Below are 23,121 nucleotides of genomic sequence, written 5' to 3' on the forward strand. Positions count from 1 at the left end.
TGTGTGTGTACGTTTGTGTGTGCGTGTATGTGGGCCGAGGGTCGAGGGGGGAGCTAGGGGGGAGCGTGCTATTATGTGGTCCAGAACCGGCCTCCCGGGGGTGAGCGTGAGAGATAGAGATAGAGATAGAGAGAGAGAGAGAGAGAGAGAGAGAGAGAGAGAGAGAGAGAGAGAGAGAGAGAGAGAGAGAGAGAGCGAGAGAAAGCGAGAGAGAGGGAATAAGCGCCCTGGGCGGCGGGGTAGCTAGGGGGGAGCGCGCCATTGTATGATCCAGAACCGGCGTATATACACTACTCGCGCGATTGAGCTAATATTTGTGAATTTACTATACTTTTACTTGAGTTTGAAGTTCGTGACGGTGTTTGTTGTATGATTAAATTTCCGTTGGATGAAACAGTCAATGATGACAAGATGCAATTTACAGAGAATGATGCTTTTATCACGACGTTTCGGCAGGACTCCGCCTGCCAACATCAGGTTTCTTAAAAATTTTTGTAAAAACAAAAAAATATAAATATAAATTTTACTATTAAAACTTTCGATTAAAATCATTATACATAAATGCCATATTACTAACGGATTGGTATCATAAACAAACTTGGTCTGCTAGATATATAAATTTTTACTCACACCATCCGCTGCAATATAAAAAAAATGTTGCGATCGGTTTACTTGATAGAAGCATTACACTTTCCAATGGGAAGTTTAGAAAAAGAAATCTAAAACTAGTACGGGAAACATTGAAGAAAAATGGCTATCCTCACAAATTGATTAGACATTTACAGGAACAAAGAACATATAGACATTAGAATAGTTGTAATGATGGTATTTGTGAAAACAACAATGACAAATATCTAGGATCAATTCCCTTTATTGAAGGCCTGTCGCAGAATATAAAAAACATACTGCGTAAAGAAAACATCAATGTGTCATATAAAATCACCAACACTCTAAATAATTTATTTACATGTTTGAAATCAAAAACACCCGCGCTTGAACAAACCAATATGATCCATAAGATCAATTGCACAGATTGCAAAAAATGCTACATAGCCCAATTTTGTCAACATTTAAAAAAAAGGATCGCTAATCATAAATATAATATCACGCATTGGTTGAAGGACACAAGTTCAATTATGAAAATGTCATAATATTAGACAAAGAGACAAACTGCCACAAAAGAATTGTAAAAGAAATGATACACATATCGATAAATAGTACTGTAAACAAAAGAACTAATATTGATAATTTAAGTCACCTCTACGTAGACATTTTATAAATCGCAAAAAACATATGTGTTAAAGGTCATACAAACAAAGTGCCAGTACAACAACAACCATGTAGACAAATGTATGACATTAGATCATTGTTGTTATAATTAACATTAGGGGGTTGAAATGACAGACGGATAGTCACTTCCTACTGAAACACCATGTAAGCAGCAACTGTTAAGCTAAGGAACGTCTAAAAATGTGAGTTTGTAATATTTTATTACCTTATGACAGCCTAATAATAATAATTAATAGTGGCATTTATGTATAATAATTTTAATCGAAAGTTTTTGTAATGTATCGGAGAATAGAAATGAGTTAAGGCAGTGAGTATATTTAGAAGGCATTTATTTACATTGATATGTGCTGTACACAGATCGAAGGTTGGTCGACGACTGACTGTGTCGTAGTGTTCTTCGCGCATTAGCGCTACAATTCGTGAATGCCCTTGTTATTACATAACGTCGCTAGTAGCTAGGCTTACATATGTTACACTTTCTCTCCGCTTAATTTTTGTTCTCTCTCTAGGAGCCGAGCGGATCTACGCAATAACACAGTTTTCTCAACGTTAGCTTTTTCGTTTGTCTGTGCAACGTCATCTAATTCAACCGTTTCACGAGTTACTATTTGATCGACGTGGCGTTTATCCACTTTACCTGATTCCCATTCAATCAAATAGTTTACTGGTCCGATTCTACTCTTTATTTTTGCTTCCAACCAAGGAGCAGCGTTTTTGCTAAAATTCATCGCCCATACTAAATCGCCTTCTTTAAATTCGATTATTCTTTTCCCCCTTTTATGTTGAATTTGACAATCATGTTTTTCATTAACTTTTTGCTCCGTGTTTGGAAGTAAAAGAGTGAATCGTGTTCTCAATTCTTTACCGAGCATTAGTTTAGCAGGGGTTTCTCCGGTTGTACAATGTTTAGTAGTTCTATAGTCGAATAAAAATGTGTCAATTGCTTTTTGAGTGGATAACCCCTGTCTTTTCAATTTTTTATACGCTTTTTTGAAAGTTCGCACTAAATTTTCCGCAGCCCCATTAGTTTCTGGGTGCTTGACAGCTGATTTTACATGTTTTATTCCTGATTTTTTTACAAATAGTTTAAATTCTAGAGCTGTATACTGCGGTCCGTTGTCAGTTATTAAACACTCAGGAAACCCGAATCGTGCGAAAACTTGACGAAACATTTTTATTAAACTTTCTGAAGTAGTGTTGGGCATTAAAAAAATTTCTGGCCATTTCGATCGAGCGTCTAATATTAATAGGAAAGTCAACCCGTCTATCGGCCCTATTAAGTCGGAATGAATTCTCACCCAAACGCCGCATGGCCATTTCCACGGATTTAAATAGCTCGCCGGCGGATTGTCTCTCTCGCGCGCACACTCGTCACACGCCTTTGCTGTACGCTCAATGCACGCGTCAATCCCGGGCCACCAAAAGAACGATCTCGCAACTGCTTTCATTTTTACTATTCCTAAGTGCGTTTTATGCAGTTCATTCAAAATTGTATTGATCATTTTTCCTGGTATTATTACTCTATATCCCCATAAAATGCAATCTTGCTCAATTGTGAGTTCGTCCTTTCGGTTCAGGAAGGGTGTAATTTCGTCTGGCAACTTGCCTTTCGGCCATCCGTATTTAACGTAATTCATAACTTTTGCTAATACTAAGTCTTTCCGCGTTTCTCTCGATACAATTTTCCAATCTAAACATTCATTTGTTTCATTTTCTATATAATTCAAATAAGTGTTTTCTTTTACATTTATTTCTTTTTCATTAAGGTTAACCAATCGTGAGAGTCCATCCGCACAATTAGCAGATGATTTTACATATTTTATGTTATATCTAAAAGCACTTAGAAATTCTGCGTAACGCTGCAGTCTTCGAGCCGCCATTATCGGAATCCCTTTTTTTGGACCGAAAATACGCACTAGCGGTTCATTGTCGGTTTTTAATGTGAATTCTCTACCGTAGATATAATCATAAAACTTGGTGACACCGAAAATTATTGCTTTCGCCTCTTTATCAATAATTGCGTAATTTCTTTCATGTGAATTTAGCGCTTTAGCAGCGTATGCAATTGGACGCTCGCCATCTTTAGTTAGATGCGACAAAACAGTTGAAATTCCGTTATCGGACGCATCGCATGTTAGTATAAGCGGTTTTTTTGGATCATAATTGATCAGTAGATTGCCTGCTTTTAATTCAGTTTTCGCGTTTTGAAAGGCTATTTTGCATTCTTGCGTCCAATTGAAACTATTCTTTTTCAAACAATTATAAAGTGGAGCGAATTTTTCTGCTCGATTTTTAATAAATTTTTCGTAATAATTTATTGTGCCTAGAAACGATTGTAACTGTTTTAAATTTTTTGGTTCTGGAATTTTATCGATTGCTTCGATCCTCTCATTTATTGTGCGTACACCATTTTTATCAATTTCCACGCCTAAATAACGAATACGATCGCGCAATAAGTCACATTTTCTCTTCCGTATTTTTAACCCGCATTCTTCCAAAATATTGAATACAGTTTCAAGCGTTTTTAACATTTCACCTATTTTTTTAGCTTTGATGTAAATATCATCGATAAATATATAAACGTTTGGTACTTTTGCGAAAATTTGCTCCATTTTCTTTTGAAAATAACCCGGCGCCGAAGCAACACCATAAAACAATTTATTTGGTCGATATAACCCTTTGTGAGTGCTAATCGTTAAACAATCTTTGCTGCTGTTTTCAACTTCTACTTGTGCAAACGCTTCTTTTAGATCAATTTTTGAAAAAATTTCACCGCCTTGGGCTTCAGCAATTAAGTGTTCGACTCGCGGCAAGGGGTGTCTATCGATCACCATCAAAGGGTTAACGGTTACTTTATAGTCTCCGCATATTCGCACTGTGCCGTCCGGCTTTAATACAGGAACGATTGGTGTTCCCCATTCACTTACGTCGACTGGAGATATTATTTTCTCTTTCGTTAGGCGATCTAATTCATTTTCTATTTTTTCTTTTAGTGCGAACGGTACACTTCTTGGTTTATGGTAAATCGGAACTGCGTTGTCTTTTAAATGTATTTTTATTTTACCTTTAGTAAAAGTTCCGATCCCCGGGGAAAATAAATTTGCATGTTTTTCAAAAATTTTTTCTCTTAAAGCCTCTAACTCGTTTTCTTTTTTTATGCAATTTATAGTATTGCTTAAGCAAGGTTTTACAATTTTTTGTTTTATTTCTAAGGGCCACAGGCCTAGTTTTGATAACCAATCGCGTCCAAGAAGTGGTACCCCGCTTCCTTCCATAACATATAAATTTCCAGTAGTCGCGATTTGTTCGTATTCAATTTTTAAATCTCGTAAAATTCCTACCGGTCGACTTTCTTTACCGCAGTAATAATTGATTTTCAAGTTACAATTTTTTAATTCATTTTTCGCAAAATATTTTTCGTAATCTGATTGACTTATAACCGAAATTCCGGCGCCACCATCTACTTCCATTTTCAAAACTTTATTACCGACTTTTACATTTAGATATTGCGGATCGATTTTCTCTTTTTTTTCTAAAGAGTTAATTTTCATTACAGGATCACTTACGCTTATTCGAAAAAAATCGTCAAACCATGATTCATCGTCCGTGCTTGACTGCTTATCTTCTTTCTTCTCTTGTAGATTTTTCAATGTTGCTTGGTTTTTACCGCCGCTCCAGCAGACTGATTCGAGATGCCCTTTCTTGTTACACTTGTTACATGTTTTGTCTTTATGCCAACATCTGCTTTCTTCGTGATTCGGTTTTCCGCAACGATGGCAGTTTGAGTTCGAATTGTTACGTGTATTGTTTTTGTTTCGCTGCTGGTATCGTGAAGAATTTTTGCCTTGGAATTTTCCTTTGTTTTGGTGAAATGTAGAGCCTCGCTTGTGATTGAACCTTTTATTTGCGGAGCCCCGGAATATTTCTGATTTAAGCTGTAACAAGTCTTGTTTGTTTTCGGACTGTTCACCGTTTGCCTTTACCTTACTCGACGCTACTTTTGCTTCTTCGCAAGCCGTCGCTGTTTTCAAGGCTAATTCTAAAGTTAGATTTTCTAACTTGAAAAGTGTTTCGCGAATGTCATCGCTGAGTATGCCGCTTAGAAATTGGTCTTTAATGGCATCTGAAGAATCTTTGAATTCACACTTTGTCGCCAATTCTTGCAATGCTGCTTCGTATTGCGCAACAGTTTCACCCATATTTTGATTTCTTCTACGGAACTGCGAACGCAACACAGTAACATTCACTTTTGGTTTTAGATGATTTGTTACTTTGTCAATAATTTCAGTTAGTGTTACATCATTGAGTTTTTTCGGTGCACAGATTTTTCGAATTTCCGCGTATATTTTTGAATTCACTTTTGATAAAAATATCGCTTTTTTCTTTTTTTCTTCTTTAATTTCGTTTGCTTCAAAGTAAAATTCCATTCGCTCTACGAACTGCTCCCAATCATCTTGACCCAATTCGAAATTCACTTTTGCGTTAAATTCCATTTTTTTCTTTAGTGTGATTGTTTCCACTTCAAGTTCTTTTTTATCTAAGTTTTCTGTACTGCCTTCAGAACTCTCACTAGAATCTTTTTGTTCACTTTTAACTAACTTTTTTAGTATTTTTCGCAATTTGTCTAATGTTAATGATTCTTCTTCAAATGTTTGCCTTTTTTTTTTAACTCTTCAATTACTTGAGATTTACTCAAATCATAAATCCACGAGATGTTTTTCTTATTACTCATTAGTATTTTTAAATGCGGTATTTATTCACTTTTAATTTTTAATATTTTATTTTAATACGCGCACCAGTTTACCTCGTCGCCACTGTAATGTATCGGAGAATAGAAATGAGTTAAGGCAGTGAGTATATTTAGAAGGCATTTATTTACATTGATATGTGCTGTACACAGATCGAAGGTTGGTCGACGACTGACTGTGTCGTAGTGTTCTTCGCGCATTAGCGCTACAATTCGTGAATGCCCTTGTTATTACATAACGTCGCTAGTAGCTAGGCTTACATATGTTACAGTTTTAATTGTAAAATTTATATTAATATTTTTTGTTTTTATAAAAATTTTTAAGAAACCTGATGATGGCAGGCGGGGTCCTGCCGAAACGTCGTAATAAAACCATCATTCTCTGTGAATTGCATCTTGTCATCATTGACTCTTTCAACCAACGAAAATTTAATTATACTTTTACTGTATGGCATTTGGAATCTACTAAGCATGCTGCTAAAATTACCGGACATATGTACAAAAACTTCAATTAGAGTCTGTTAAAATTAAAAATATAATGTGACAAAATAAATCCATGTACATCTCTATTAATTTTGCTCTACAATTAGTCTGATTTTGAATTTCTTAAAACTAAATTCTAACATACTGAACGTACTGGATTTGAACAGTTTCTTAACAGATTTTGAAATTATTAAATTTTCTTTTGAATCGACACAACTTGTGCAGGTATTAATTTTACACGAAATCCCTAACAGTATCAGATGTAAGCAATGCCCAAAAAATTACCATGTAAATTCTGCAATTAATAATCAAATTTTAATTTTGTGACAATTACACTGTAAATTGACTGCCACGTTCTAAAAATTGATTTAATTTGGGTAGTAATTGGGTTGGTAAATTTATTAAAAATTAAATTGCAAGTGGGAATTTTGAAAATATGTTATTCGTAAACTATCATTGACTATATCATTTGTCATTCCCGTGTGGACCGTCCATTGCATTATAAATCGAATGAAGTTATGATTTTCGATAACGTAGTTTGGAGTACTTTCCGACAACGCAAATTCAAAATGACTATCCGTTATTCGGCAAGCCTTCACTCAATTCCTCTCGAAATTCGATCGCCAGAATCTCCGCAGCGCTTACCATTTCACATCCACTACATGAACACACCAACCCCTTCATGATCTTTCGGCAACATCGTTGCAAGAGCGAAAAAAAGCAAACTCGCTATCAAAAATTTTCTCGAGCCAGGAGGACGGAATGTGTACAATGGTAAAAGCTTTGACTAAAAGATGGTCCTGTATAATACAGTGAAACAGCTTGACTTTGTAACTTTGTATATGCCATGCACTAAGAATGACTAAAAATAATCTATTTTAGATCAAATCAATTATTTTGTCCCGATTAATCAGTATAATTGATTACTTCTCGAACTTGATTAATCGACTGACTCGATTATTTTTCCTCACAATCGGTTTTTCTTGTTTACTCCCATGAACGACGCAATACAATATTAATTTATATCATTTATTATTATCGTCTTACATATTCAGTACTCATTTCATAAAATAAGTGAAAGATAAATGGACAGTTTTTCTTGAAATTCGAAATTATTTTGAATGAAACTGTAAATTATAAAAAAAAATTTCCGCTATTAAGACTACATACATATTTAAATGTACGAAATTTTGGTTTCAAAAGCACCGTTTCAAAAAAATACCAAATATTCGATCAATCGATTCATTTTTACCGAATCAATCGAGGTATCTTCGATGACGTTTTTGGACTCGTTTAATCGATGCATCCACTATTTTTAGCCGAGTGGTCATCGCTACTATGCACGGCTCAATAACCTTTCTCTTAATCTGACGATTCCCTCCCACTCTTCTCACTGCGAGTAACGGCAGTCAGTGTCTGGTTGCCTTGTCAACAACAGCTCCAAGTGGAATATTGTACAGATTCTTGAAGCGCGGAAAAATTTCTTACCATCGAAATCCGGTTTTAATTAGATGCATGGTTAGTACTTTGCCCTTGAAATTTCGAAAACGTCGACTTCCTTATGCGAATGGTTATAATCGCACTGAGAAATGAAGAAATGGTCTGTCATCAGGTGAATATAAGAAGTTCACGTTCTTATGGGTGTCTACAATGTGTACAGTGTCTACAAGAAATCCTGCAGCGCACGCAGCGCCCGACTACCTCAAATATGCGTCAAAAGCAGGTTGACATCTTCACATTTTTCAAATACGTGTACAATTACTGCTTTAATATTGCTTCACTTGAAAAATGTGAAAAAGATGTAAGCCTGCTTTTGACGCATATTTGAGCTAGTCGGGCGCTGCGTGTGCTGCAGGATTTCTTTTACCACATGTGTAGCTTGGAACTTAAAACTTAATCAATTTCTCAATTGTTTCGTATTTTTCTGAAACGGTGCGCGTGAAAACAAAATTTCGTAAATTTCAGTATATAGTTTTAATAGCGGAAAAGTTTTTTCACGATTTATAGTTTCATTTAAATATTTTTTTAATGGCAGGTGAAAGTATTCATTTATCTTCCACTCATCATATCAAATAGGTACTTTGTCGGTAAGGCAATGATAATAATTAATACTTTAATCACACAAATTCGACGGGAGTATGGAAGGACGTGACATCTCAAATTGTGCTAAAAGAACGTTGACATCTCAGATTGTGCCGGAAGAAGGTGAAATCTCATTGTCAGATTGTGCCAGAAGAACGTGACATATAAAATTGTGAAAGAAGAACGTTACATCTTAATCGAGGTCAAATTTTTCATTGATACGGCACTGGAATTTTGGGTGCGTTATACGAAGAATTTTTTTCAAATAGATTCAGTAATTGTTTAAATCATTTTATCATTTATTTACCCTTCATAATGAGTTCGATTTTATGTGAAAGTTTCTGACCATTCTGTAAGCCCAATGTAGTGTTCTGTGCAAGTATCATTCCAATTCCGTAATGTATATAATTTTTGTCTTCATTTCATAAATTTAAAAATTCAATCTAATTAACATATGAAAATTAAAGAATACCCGTTTGTTCGATTTTATGTGAAATTTTCTGGTTCCACATTATGAAGGCTACATAAATGAGAAAATGATCCAATTATGGAATCTATTGGAACAAAACACTTCGTATAATTCATGCACCTGCAATTCCAGTAACGTTTCAATGAAAAATTTGACGTCGTTCGAAATGTGACGTTCTTCTTTAAAAATTTGAAATTTCACGTTCTTATGGCACAACTTGAGATGTCAAGTTCTTCTCACACAATCTGAGATGTCACGACCTTCTAGCACAATTTCAAATATCACATTCTTCCATACTGCCGTCGAATTGACACTATATCGCGTGAAACATGGTAGTTAAATATAAAAACCGATTACGAGGAAAAATAATGGAGTCGATCGATTAATCAAGGTTGAAAAATAATCGGTTATACTCGATTAATAGGTGAAAAAAAATGATTTAAGCGGCTGTAGATTATTCTTGGATATTCTTACAATTTCTCTCTGCTTTTGACTAAACTTATACACAATGCTATATATATAGATTTCGCATTACATTGTTATTATATTTTATCTTGTAATAGCATCAAAGATTGCGATCCACTCAATTCGTAATGATTATTTACAATTAGGAATGGATGGCTATATTCATAATTTGCTGAACTTCGTATCATTTAATTACATTCTTGATAAGTTGTACGGCAATAGATTTTCAAGTTTATATATAGCAGTTAAGATTGACAATGAGTGACAGACATGTAAACTATGTAACGAAAAGTTATGCAATGGCATTCGAAAAAGTTTATTAAAATCAGATTGCTGGATTAAAAGTTGCAATTTTTAAATGTGTCTGGGTCTACGAGCTGCTCCATACCTCCAAATGAATCTAAATTATTTGCAGCCCTAGCATGCAAATAATTAAATCTGAAAATATACAACGATCTGGCACCGCATTATTTCCATTGATTTTCTTGAAATTCTGCCAAATATTTTTTGAACCTGTCCATTAAAAGTATAAGAAATTGTTACTAGGAAACAATTGGGTAATGAAAATCACCAGAATAACTTGTGCATAAAAGTTGATTGAAATAAGAAGCAACCATTGTGTGTTGTTCCTACAAAAATAGATGTATAGCATCATAACTTATTCATGTATTACTTGTAAACATAACTTAATGTCACTACAGAACTTATTGATAGTGACAAAATTTATACGGGATTCGTATTGAATTGAATTCAAAATTTAGTATTCTTGGTTAATTAAATTATTAATTATAAGCAAAACCAGGTGATAAAATTTATTACCTATATCAAAATTACTGAAATTCACGAATAGAACGCTGAAACGTTGCAGGCTGACGAGCTTGATAGGAGGACTGGCAGCTATCACTAGCATTGTTACAATTATTTTTCTCATCAAAAAAATCGAAGGAGACTATACAAGAGATGCAGTCAAGCCCCATCAAACAGACAGCCATGAGCTAAGATTGCTTTTGGTAAGATAAGTCAATTCAAAATGTGCAATAACGATATGAAATGTTCTATTTAACTGAGCTACTGTCGCTTCAGGATGAAGCCAACAGAGATAATAACCGCAGAATTTCTACGGTGGAAGAAACTTGCAAACGTCGCCATTTGGGTCGGTATCAGGATCGGAACTTCGAATCTTTCTACAAACATCCGCCAGCTCCACAGTATACAGTCTTCTTCATTGACATGTAAGTCTAATTGTAAGATATGAGTTTAGAATATACGGTTCACGGACGAATGCTGATTTTATTGGCGGTACAAGTCAGTATGAGACTTGAACGACACTCATCTACGCTCATAATGCGCTGCTTATACCGATCAAAACTACAAAAAAATCCAGATTTTCACGATTGATTTCTCAAGTGCATAAATCCAGGGTACACAACTTATCTTACTGCCCAGTATACAAGGCTGGAAGTACCACATGGTTTTACAATTTATGTTTGCTGAATGGAATCCCGGAAGAAGCACTAGCTAACAGCAGTGGACAGATTTCGATAATCGCACGAAGCGTCCTACCGGAAATGGAATTATCAGAGGCCGTAGAGGTGTGTTAAGTCAACAATTGGTTACACTTCTTTTTATGATGATTTCAGAAGTCAGCATTCGGGAGATTACATACATTTTTTTCCTCAGGCTTTGGAAAAAAGTCGCAAACTGCTTGTGGTTCGACACCCTTTTGAACGTTTGCTCAGCGCATATCGCGATAAACTGGAAAATTCTGTGGCGGGCAGGGAACATGGGACTCTTCACTTTTATAAGAAATACGGATCCAAGATTGTCGCAAAATTTCGAGGTGATGGGCGGTTTTCATTGTCTAATGCATTACGGCGGACCTGTCATGTTTATCTGATGAAATAACATTCATAAAAAACTTATTATACGCATTTTGTGTTATCTGTGCTTCCTTTCAAATTGGTTTGAGCGAAAATAGTTGAGTGATTTTAATCTATTACATGACAAACCTTGAGCTAGAAATTTTTTTCCTCAAATGAATTTCAAATCATTGAATATACGTACATCCAATATGATATTTTGAGTACCAGCAAGTGCTTGATCACTACATAAAAATCAGTATAGTATCAGTTCTTCGAAGTTTTATATTAGCACACGGTCCTTATTGACCTGATGGCAACTGACAGTACCTGTACAAAATTTGCAATCACAAATTCATGTACATACCGGAATAATGCATGCCGATCGGTATAATTTATTATACAATCGTGAACTGCTAATTCAAATGTTTGAGTTGCAAGATTTCAAACATTTATACCAAAATTGAAATACAGCTGAATTCACATAACGTATATTCTGAGTGAACACGAAATTCAGTGAGAGAAAAGTAACATTCATTTAATTTGATTTGCCCGTGAATGAGGTTCCTGCAAAACGTTTAGCAATAACATTATATTGAAGAGAAATAAATTTCAGATGAGAGAATTGCACCTCCAAGATCTGATCAGGTAATCAGACCGAAGGACATTCCTCCTCCCGCAGGAATAGAGCCAACGTGGAGAGAGTTTGTCCAATATTTAATCCACACGGATTTGGCTAGTTATGGAGATGATCATTGGATGCCTTATTATCTATTTTGTACCCCGTGCTTGATCAGGTTTAACATCATCGCAAAGGTATTTATGCATCTTGTGCAGGGATTTTTCGGTATCACAGGTCACTAATCATACGTTAAAACAAAATGTTGACGTTTCGGCCCTGTGAAGGGGGCCCTCTTCACAACTGCAATTTAATTGCAAACAGTTATTCGTTACAAATCAAGTTAACGAAATAACATCAAGGAGAAGAGTAAGTTTGTAACAAGTTGTGAAGATACGTACATAAATACAAATGAAAACAAAACTTAAGCTTCGTGAAAGATCATCTTAAATCCAAGAGATTGCCAGGTTCTTCAACTATAGCGACATAACATCATTGGTCAAATGTTATCATATCTCTCTACACGTTATTCATGGATATTATTCTGAACACTTACCCTATAAAGGGCTTATGTTAAGACCAACAGAACGTGAAATTAAACACGAAGCCACACTGTCACACCAAAAACCGCAAGGACAGTGACGTTGACTTGTAAAAGAGAGTACGACAACACACCTGCCTAAAAGTCGACCAACTCGACAAACCAAAATCTGTTGTCAATCTCAATCTCACTTTCCACCAACAACTAACATATTTATATATTATTATTTGAATGCCTCTGAGTTAGATATTCTGTAATGAAATGGATTAAACACTGTTTTTTATTAATCAAGTTGTGGTAAGCATCACTTGAATTATCGGTGTCGAATCGAAGAATCACCGTGTTGTCGTCACCAGTAATACGAGTATTTCATATCTCCAATATGATTCTCTTTAGGCTGTTTGTTTTTGTGGGCCCACGAAAATATTCCGTTTATGTTCATTGGAAACCCTGATTTTTTAGCGGTCTACCAGTTTTGTCCCGTTATCTTATTATTTAAATGATAAGGAAATAAGGTAGTGGCCAATGACCGTTTCGTGTATTGAGAGTCTGCCAACCTTTATTATGGACGGTCAAAACTATACTGTCTCTGTGCCGCCGAGGTACATTGTTGTGTTAAATGTATGTAGTAATGTGTATTATCGTGTATGTATTTACTGCGTACTCGTAGCATATGCAACATTCAATATAACGTTCATTTCAATCCCTACAAAGTATTTTGTACACCAAGTTAAAATTTTTTATTCGGGTTTTCTATGTTCCGGTAAAACGAATAACCTTGACAAATGATTGACATTTCTGCAAACACATATAACATTAAATTTCTGCAAGAGCCGAACTATTGCCGGAGACAACCCCTTGACATAGAGGAATCTCAACAGAGGTCTAGCAACTGGAACAAAATCACCATTTTAGACTAACATACCGAGTAATTCTTTTGTTTTGTCCTTCTAATAAGTTAGCCTAGCATCAATGCATTGATTAATCAATCGCGATGGAGCGTCGTTAAATGCTAAAACCTCTTTTATAAAATTAATGTTTTTGTCATGAATTCTATTATTTGCCAATAGGATCCCCCTGTCAACTAAAATATATAGATTAGGTATTTTTTGTTTAAGCGTATGATGGGACTCAAAATTCATGCACCTACGAGACCAGGTTCGTTTTTCGTACCAACCGGTACGAAATGATTACACTGCTCAACAGTGGTATTGTTGTCTTTGATATTTGAGTTGCCTTAGGAAGATTTGTATGTCAACGACCCTAGGAGTAAGCGAATTTTTTCGAAATTGGCTCTAGTTATTTATTTTACCGATATTTTCATATATGACTCGAAAAGGCAATATTTATGTGAAAAAGTCTATTTTTTTTTTTTTTTGGAGTATCTTAAGTTTATCAAAAAAATACTTTCGATAGTTTTCGTTATACTCACTAATTTCTTACTGATTACTTTGTTCCGACTAAAGTGAAAAAAGTTTAAAAAAAATATAATTCTTTCTTGTTCCCGCCATAAAAAAGAGGGCACCGCGAGTTTAGTCAAAAGGGAGGCTATTAGGGTATTCCAGAAATCAAAAATGTTGTTTTTAAAATGTACATCAAAATTTCGGTAGAGCATCTCAAATAGAATATCTCAGCCAAATACGCGCTCTTAATATTGATTTTTTCCATTTTCCATTTAAATAACACGTAAAAACGCTTCTTTTATAAACTATCTAAATACAGCTTCTTATAGGACATTATGGTCTATAAAAAAGTACTAACATAGAATTTTCCTAACTCCAACTGATTATGAGAAATTATCCTATAATTATTGAGTCCTCTCGAATACAATACTACAATAACATAAAAATTAGAGCAAATATAATATTATATGTATAATCATAATTATATTCGTAAATTCTACGTTCTCAAACACCAGAATTCACAAAAAGAATTAGAGAAGCAAAAAAAATTTTTTATTCTGTAGAGCTGTATTATCAACCCATTTGTCTCATCAACATGTGCCTTATCACAGATACTTCGACGAAATTACTTTTACCTTTCACTTCCATTGCAGAAGTAAATTGTTATCTCGCGTGGAAAATAATGAAATTAGCAAGAACATTGTTCAATGAACTTTTAGGTACTGTGAGTAGGATGTCACCCACGTATCTGTGATAAAACATTGGCTGAAAATTAAAAGTACTCAGGGATAATATTTCTAAATCTGACAAGATAGGCGACAATCAGGATCTCATGGGCGCACCAAAAGTTTGAGCATAAGTGGAGCAATGAAACTTAAATATCACTGCATCAAAGCATAAACGCAACGTATTGAGAAAATCATCTAACGGAATTCTTATGTTATCTCGCAGTTGATCTTAATTATTGATGGTCGCGTTTATTGCGAAATCAGTAGCCACATTTTTAATTAAAGAAACAACGTCAAGAGAAACAATATTACGTCCATCAGGGATCTCAACTTCAGCAATTTCTTTAACAAACTCGAAACTATCCTTAATGTTTGAGGCTGGTTTAAAGCAATAATATTTAAAGATGTTATTCAGAAACCTAGCTAACTGATACGTCAAACTATCAATAAAAGAAACAATGATGACCCTTTGGTACTTCCTTACGGATCCGACACGGATAATTTAATTGATGCCTACTACAACTTGATTCATAAAAAACGGCGTTTTAATCCTTTTAATGGAAACCTATCTACTTCAGAGGTTGAAAAATTTTAATATATATGTTGGTCGTTGCCGACATTGAGATTGAGACTGACACCAGATTTTGGTTTGTCGTCTTGGTCGACTTTTAGACAGGTGTCTTATTGGACTTTCTCTACCAGTCAACGTCATTGTCCATGCCATTTTTTGTGTGCTACTGTGGCTTCGTGTTTGATTACGCGTTCTGTGAGTTTGAACATAAGTCCTAAGCAATGAGGGTATCAAAGGGCCCATAAAATAATTGATTCTTGGTTTTTCCTTTCTTTTTGGGGTGTATGTTCAGAATAATACCCACAGACAACGGCCCCCTCTACACGGCCGAAATGTCAACATTATGTTTTAACCTTGATTAATGACGTATGATACCGAAAATTCTTCCACATTTTTTCGGTAAGGTCGAGAACTTAATGGCTTCTACATTTATTTATCTTATCTCTTAGAGAACATAATTCCGAGCACAACGGATTCTATACGAATCATTTGATTCTAACAGGATTGATTGAATTTTTCAACTCACGATTTATTGCAAACACTTACGGCAGTTACTGACTTGAGCAACTCCGTGGATATCATCCATGGCTAACGTTTCGTCTCTATTTTTCATACTTGATTAGAAAGTTACATACTGGATTGGCCTTCAGTAGGTGTCAAATGAAATATTAATCGAGCCACCCTCTAAAACAGTTCTAAATCCGTAAATAAAAATCCACTTAAGATTCCAGCTATATTCGTTAAGAGTATATTAAAATTTGTATTTTCCCAAGATTTACGTAATAATATCCCTCAAATCCTCTTTCTATGATAAATTAGTTTTTCCATCACCATAAGGACGAATCACAGGTCAATGTCGGGATCCTATTGCTAACCCACACAGCACGAAATATTTCAAAAACGTTTCAGAAATATCCCAATCGAGACATGTTATATTTCATTGCAATGTTACAGAAATAAGTCAGAAATATGTCCATGTCCGCATATATAAGTACATTATGTAACTGTTATATGTCTAAGATATGTCAGAAACATTTCCGTAACATAGCAGAAATATTTCCATGATACATTTCAGAAACGTTCCAAAAATATTTCATTTAAAGCATTTCATGTTTCATCGCAGCATTTCAGAAACATTTACATGATAGATTTCTGAAACGTTCCAGAACTATTTCATTTGAAGCATTTCATGGTTCATAGCAACATTTCAGAAACATAACAGAAATATGTCTGAAATATTTCTGATATATTTTGTGCCATATGAGTGATATGTGATTTGTGCCGTGTGATATGTTGAATACGAAAACCTATTATTGAACGGCTCGATATTTAAATTACAGTCACCTATCTGTACTCCCAAACGTTGATTAAAATGCTTATTCAAATTCTGCTGTGATACTTCGTACTGTTATCACCTAGTTGGAATTCAAACGGGGATCATCGCATTACTACATGCACGTCCTAACCACTACGCTATACTACCACTTACAGAATCTTCCTAGGTTTGCCCGTATCATTTCTTCAAAGCAATAATGAAATTCATCAATAATAACGAATTAACTGATTCTTCACAAAATTCAATTCTGTCGGCACGGTATGTTAAATGGATATTATAGTATAGAAATATGATTTAAAGTGAAGTTTTTTGAAGTAACAAAAATGTTGGGTGGCATCTTAAATACGGCTAAAATATTTCTGACATATTAGACACGGCATACTTAGACAATCAAAAGTTTAGTATATTTTTCTGTCAATGAAAGTGTTTTGTTTAAAATAACACATGACTGAAATTTTTCTGAAATATGCGAATTAGGATGCTTTTTTTGGGCTATTTTTTTCGGTCCCATAATGAGATTTTGTTGGAAATACAACAAAAAAAATTCCCTGAAAGTTTGAGCCCTTAATATTAATATTAAGTGCTCGCCCAAGGGATGTAAAGATTTCCCGCTTAAAATACACGTAAACTTTAATTTTTTTCTTTAAAACATCTACAGAGGCATTTTATGGTATAGTCTAGGACATCAGTAGGTTTTCTTCGGAATGAAGTGCTCTACAAAAGTGCTCATTGCGGTGAAGTCGTAACTCACACCGGCGAGGTCGTACGGGCCACCCAAACTCAATTTTTTCATGAAATTCTTGTTTCTTTGCCCCCATCTCGTAAATGACCAGAGCTACAAAAAAAATATTGAACAGATTTGTAGAAAATTTGATTTCCTACAAAAAAGTTCCAGAGAACCAAATTGCTAACATCGATGTTTATTGAGATATTGGGCTTTTAAGGTGAGGAAGTATGGAATTTTCATGAATTATTGAGTTAAATTGTCGAATTATTGATTTTTCATTTTCTAATGTCACACAAATTATCAATTATTTATTTCCTGAGTTGCAAATGATTAAAAAGTTGAATAATTGAAAATTTTGAGACTGAAATTCGAAAAAAACATTTGAAAAGGGATATTTTTAAAATTTTTCTTTTATTTCTTTATGAATTTTTTATTTAATTTTCCCCCTGATAATTTTAATTTATTTATTAATAACTTAATACCACTAAAATTCTAGTTAAAGATAAGATGTATATGAACAAGACAAAGAATATATGAAGTATATATTTTTACTACTTTGTATTATGATACTAATCACTGATTAGTAATCAGTTTTTGTTTACGTAAACTACTACGGAACTGTACGCTTTGACGTGACCTTGAATGAGTTCGACCAATTTCCCGTTTAACTGCAGCGTATTCTTTGTTTTCGCGTACTAGTTCCGCGAGAGTAAGAACAAAGCTCCGAGTGTACTGAGTGGCCTAACGTCGTGAAACGTATTCTGTGTTAAATTTGAGGTTACGTTGATTTCTAGCTCTACAAATATGTGTGAAAAAATTGGTAAAAATATTTACAATTATTTAATTGGATTTGAAACAACTGAAATAAATATCAACAAGTTACCTGCTTATCGTGAAGTGTTGAATTTATTTATAAGCATCAGTCTCTGAATATAAATATACGAAACAGTGTTACTAGTGTTATCAGTGATACAAATGCTCTTTGGGCAAAGCTAATGATACCAACTATTCGTCCTCAGCATGGTATTCAGAAGTTAAAAAAATTTTACACTGAATATTTATCAATTAAAAACATCGTATTAGAGAAAAAAAATCGAAAACACAACAAAAAAATGTTGAAAAGTTCAGTCAAAAGCTTGATAAATTGTTTGACATAGCAAATTCTACGGCGGTTAATAATTTACCGAATGAACTTTAACGATTTTTGGTTGAATGTCGAAATGGAAAAGTTAATATCCACTCGCCAGTTACTTCTTCCTTGCCACAAACAATTCATCACGATCAATCTGATGTGAAACAGGAGATAACTAATGAAGATAATGAGAACAACAAGAATGATAATGGTTAGTCTCAAAATTACAATATTTTTTTACAATTATAAATTCTAGAATTTAATCATCAACAATTTTCCAGTAATTAAGAGCATTTTGGTGTGATTCAGATAGATTTTTGTTTTGTTTATTTGTCAAATTTTCTTTGCACGAAAATCGTTCTCAACCTCATACTCACAAAATTAAGTTCAATAATATTTCTTATTAATTTGAATGTCTGTTTCAGATTGATAATACTTTCAATTACTTTCTTGTCATTAATTTATCATTTTCAATGAATTTGATATTAGCTAAATCCGTGTATAAATTTGGAGATTGAAAATTGATCTAATCGTAACAATAATTTTAACTTATAAGTAGAGAGTTTGCTTAATATTTTTTGGAGTCAGATATTTTTACAAAAAATAAAATATCCGTGCGATCAAAAAATTACTTCCTACCATATTTTCATTGAATTACATATGCTGGAAAAGAAATCAAAATTATATTTGAATTTGTTATATCCATTAATTTAACTCTAAAAATACTTTATTTCAGGCTTAAAACTATCTCAACACTCAGTGTCATCAAGTTTTTATAGTCTAACATCACATTCCAGTGGGTTGAAGCGAGCTTGTTCGGATTCTGAGAGTGAACTCCCTGTACATCCTAAAATGAAGAAAATCAACATTTTAACTCCAGAACTGGTATCAGCCCTAGATCGTACTCAAACTAGTGATAGGGGCTAAATATTGATAGATTTTTTATTAGATAGATATTTGCGATAATATTAACCCTTTCGGCCCGATCGGTGACTGTAGTCACCCAACGCCTGACGCTCGCTCTGTACGAGCGGTGACCATGGTAACCCAACATTTCACGCTCGTTATGTACGAACGGTGACCATGGTAACCCAACATTAAGTTATAATTTTTTAAGCATTTTTTTTACGAGCGACTGCACTCGCTCTGCGTAAGATAGCGTGGTATTGTGCGTCTGACGGGCGCTTGCAGTTGATCCGCAAGTACGGACGCCTGCCGCGACTGCTCGGTCAGCGGGGACGGCGCGACGTAGAATGCGTCCGTACCGAAAGGGTTAAAGCAATGTGTTTTGATACAACGGCTACAAATACTAGTAAATTATTATATTGTTGGAATAAATTTTTGACTTTATGTTATTATTTTCTATCTATTTTAATCAAAACATCAAATTTTTTAAGGTGAGAATAGCGGTGCTTGTACTTTACTAGAAAAAAAACTTGGTCATGATTTATTGTATCTTGCTTGTCGTCATCATACGTCGGAATTATTGCTACGAAATGTCGCAGAAGTTGCTTGGCCAGTCACAAGTAGCCCAAATGCACCTATTTTTAAAAGGTTTAGAGATAATTTGAATAAAATGGATACTTCCGTTTACGAAATCGGTACAAACGATGTACAAATTGCCGATATTTTGAACGACAAAAAAGAAGATATTCTTGATGTTATTGAGAATCAATTGAAGGTATGAATAATTTCGATTTTATACAAACAATTGAACATTTACCTTCAAACAGTTATAAACTAGTGGTTAACACCGTTTTGCGTAGATTAAGAACAGATACGAAGTAATAACTTTCTAATTTTCTACCTCATTCAATTTACATATTATAGATCTATTTTTGCTCTAATATTTTGTAAATTTTATTCCTTTTTTAACATTATTGAAAAATTTATTAACTAATAAGAGTATTCTGCATACATCTCTATTACTGCGCAAATAACATTGACTACCGAAAATAATTATGTACCATTTTCTCACTTTCGTATTTCTTTTTCTGTTTTTCAATTAGAATCATCAACCAAGGGACGACTTGTAACGGTCTTTTCGTTATCGCGGTTTGCTTAGACTAGAATTAACTCCAACTGAGGAGCCTCTCGCAATTAACAAAGATCACCCGCTATCAATTTACTTTTTATTGTTTTTTATTTTTTTATTTAAAACGGAATTTCGGATGTTCGGTATGACCTAATGACATGCATCTATAAATTGAAACCGAATAAAAGAAGCGTATAAATATGAAAGAAAATAATAAATAAATTGTATAAATAAAATGGGCACGGCGGACATCTAGGACAATAACAATTCCATAAACGGCATACTCGTAAAATTACAGATAAAATAGTACAGGTCAGAATATAAAACTTATCATAAGCGTGTCTTTGGGGATATTCTTCAAATCCCAGTTTCCATTTCCTCAGTTGCGCTCGCTAATTCCGTGCCCGGCCAATTGGACTCCCCTCGTCCGTCATATCTAGGTGGTTTTCTGTGATCAGGAATCCGTAAAAAGATGAGTCGCTGCTAAGAGTCCTTCGTTCTCGCAATAGAATCCTTCCGCGTTTTACTTCATTTTTCGTCAGTTGTATCAATTTGTTCGTTATGATTTCTTTATTTTAGAGCGCACTCTGATAACGATCGACCGCTCATCCGTCGTCTATCTCTTACACTTCTCGATCGATTGCCTCTACATATGTCCTATAACCGCTTAGGTAAAAGCCCCCTCCCCCCCCCCCTACGGACCTACCTATTACTGAGTCCCGTAGTCACTGCTTTAGCGGCTAAATTCAACTGTTACAGACTATAAAGAATTTTTAGCGCTAAGCAGTATCTTTTTGGGTGGTAGTAACAGTCAAGATGTAAAATTTAAAACTCCTGGTGCTTGTCACCATGCAAGATGGCTCTCAAAAGCTCTTTATTGTTTGAAAATATATTTATTTCGCAAGCAGTTCAAAGTATCAGCAACGCTACTGGATATTCTGCGTAAAATATGTGTTTTTATTGTGTTATTTTACGTAAAAATGTGGTTCAGTGCTCCAAACGCGATAAAAGCACCTAATTCGGATTTACAATTAATAAAAGATCTCATCGAGTATCGAAAAATTCATCCAGACACTGCCAATGCAGCACTTGAGAAACTATCTAGACATTTATGGTATTCGCACGAACAGCTGGCTTGCTTGGCTCTCTTCAATGACACAGTGTTACCGGAAGAAAAATTAGAAATTGTTGAAAAAATGAACAGTAACGAAGTTTTCAAGAAACCAAATAAGCGTTGTTCAGTGCCTTATAATCTAATTTCTTCTCTTGCCGATAAAAATATCAGTGATTTTGTAACTCCAAATTTATCGTTCATTTTTAAACAGTTTAACCTTCCTTATGAATTTTTAAATACTGAACTACACACGGGAAAAGAATCCTGATTACCAAAAATGTCTTGGCAAATTTAAAAAGTTAAAAGTTGTGAATGATATTGCTGAACGAGGAGTCGCTCTTACTCAGAAATTTAATGAAGCTTTAACTCATAATGAAGATGAAAGGCAGAACATTTTTCAAACAGTATACAACATCATCGTTCGCAGTATCCATTGTGTACAAAATCAACTTACTCGGAGAAAAAAATTTCCTGAACTGTTTTATTTGTATTTTTAGAAAATACATTTACTGTGATTCAATCTTTTGTTATTCCTTACATCTTTATAATTCATTAAAAGCACCATTAAATAAATTTTTATTTTTTTAAGATGAAAATTGTACTCAGGCATAAATATTTTTTTAACAGCCATTCATTTTCACGCAAAAAAGTTTACAATTCAAAATGAAAAATCAATAATTCGACAATTTAACTCAATAATTCATGAAAATTCCATACTTCCTCACCTTAAAAGCCCAATATCTCAATAAATATCGATGTTAGCAATTTGGTTCTCTGGAACTTTTTTGTAGGAAATTAAATTTTCTACAAATTTGTTCAATATTTTTTTTTGTAGCTCTTGTCATTTACGAGATAGGGGCAAAGAAACAAGAATTTCATGAAAAAATTGGGTTTGGGTGGCCCGTACGACCTCGCCGGTGTGAGTTACGACTTCACCGCAATGAGCACTTTTGTAGAGCACTTCATTCCGAAGAAAACCTACTGATGTCCTAGACTATACCATAAAATGCCTCTGTAGATGTTTTAAAGAAAAAAATTAAAGTTTACGTGTATTTTAAGCGGGAAATCTTTACATCCCTTGGGCGAGCACTTAATATTAATATTAAGGGCTCAAACTTTCAGGGAATTTTTTTTGTTGTATTTCCAACAAAATCTCATTATGGGACCGAAAAAAAAACAGTCCAAAAAAAGCACCCTAATGCGAATGTTATGTTCCAGTTGAGATATTTTCGAAACATTGCAAAAATATCAGGTACAGTTGACATATTTTTGAAACGTTTCTTAAATATTGTAAATATTACATTGCAATTGCAATGTTCCAGAAACATTTGAGAAGTATATTCCTGAAATTGTGTAATGAATCTGAAACGTTGTGATATTGTTGAAATATTTTTTACATATTTCGTATTGTGTAGAAATTCGTTTGAATCGACTCACAAAGAAACATGTTACATTACCTTTTACTTCATGCGATCAAGAATCAAAACCATGTAAGTTTTAAAATGCGTCAAGTTGATGAA

General features: G+C 34.2%; 2 protein-coding genes across 5 annotated transcripts in view; one reads left to right on the forward strand and one right to left on the reverse strand.

Annotated features, from left to right (window-relative positions):
• Positions 1–1,760: 1,760 nt before the first annotated feature.
• Positions 1,761–5,489, reverse strand: LOC124310210 (uncharacterized protein K02A2.6-like). The gene is made up of 2 exons (XM_046774018.1): positions 4,778–5,489; positions 1,761–2,980 (listed from the first exon to the last, which is right to left on the reverse strand). Exons 1-2 carry the CDS (start codon positions 5,487–5,489, stop codon positions 1,761–1,763), a joined length of 1,932 nt encoding a protein of 643 aa, XP_046629974.1.
• A 2,449-nt stretch (positions 5,490–7,938) lies between these two features.
• The window catches only part of LOC124306371 (carbohydrate sulfotransferase 11-like), an 80,358-nt gene continuing 65,175 nt past the window's right edge, over positions 7,939–23,121 (forward strand). Inside the window, exons 1-8 of one of the 4 annotated variants that reach the window (XM_046767019.1) lie at positions 7,946–8,132; positions 10,405–10,546; positions 10,620–10,768; positions 10,957–11,128; positions 11,217–11,376; positions 12,012–12,211; positions 18,568–18,663; positions 19,189–19,808. In XM_046767019.1, the coding sequence (XP_046622975.1) occupies positions 8,110–8,132; positions 10,405–10,546; positions 10,620–10,768; positions 10,957–11,128; positions 11,217–11,376; positions 12,012–12,211; positions 18,568–18,615 (894 nt within the window). In that variant the 5' untranslated portion in view covers positions 7,946–8,109 and the 3' untranslated portion in view covers positions 18,616–18,663; positions 19,189–19,808. Of the gene's footprint in view, positions 8,133–10,404; positions 10,547–10,619; positions 10,769–10,943; positions 11,129–11,216; positions 11,377–12,011; positions 12,212–15,706; positions 16,363–18,567; positions 18,664–19,188; positions 19,809–23,121 lie in introns of those variants that run through there. The other 3 variants (XM_046767029.1, XM_046767008.1, XM_046766999.1) reach the window with 3 other exon arrangements.

Source organism: Neodiprion virginianus, chromosome 1, assembly GCF_021901495.1.
Source record: "Neodiprion virginianus isolate iyNeoVirg1 chromosome 1, iyNeoVirg1.1, whole genome shotgun sequence".
NCBI classification, from domain to species: Eukaryota; Metazoa; Arthropoda; class Insecta; order Hymenoptera; family Diprionidae; genus Neodiprion; species Neodiprion virginianus.

Bases quoted from the DNA above. Each gene is read 5' to 3' on its own strand.
- LOC124310210 (XM_046774018.1), bottom strand. From the start codon at position 5,489: ATGGGTGAAACTGTTGCGCAATACGAAGCAGCATTGCAAGAATTGGCG. The intron at 2,981-4,777 runs GTAATAAAGTTT...ATGAATGTTTAG, and splicing joins ATATCTAAATGTAAAAGTCG to ATTGGAAAATTGTATCGAGA.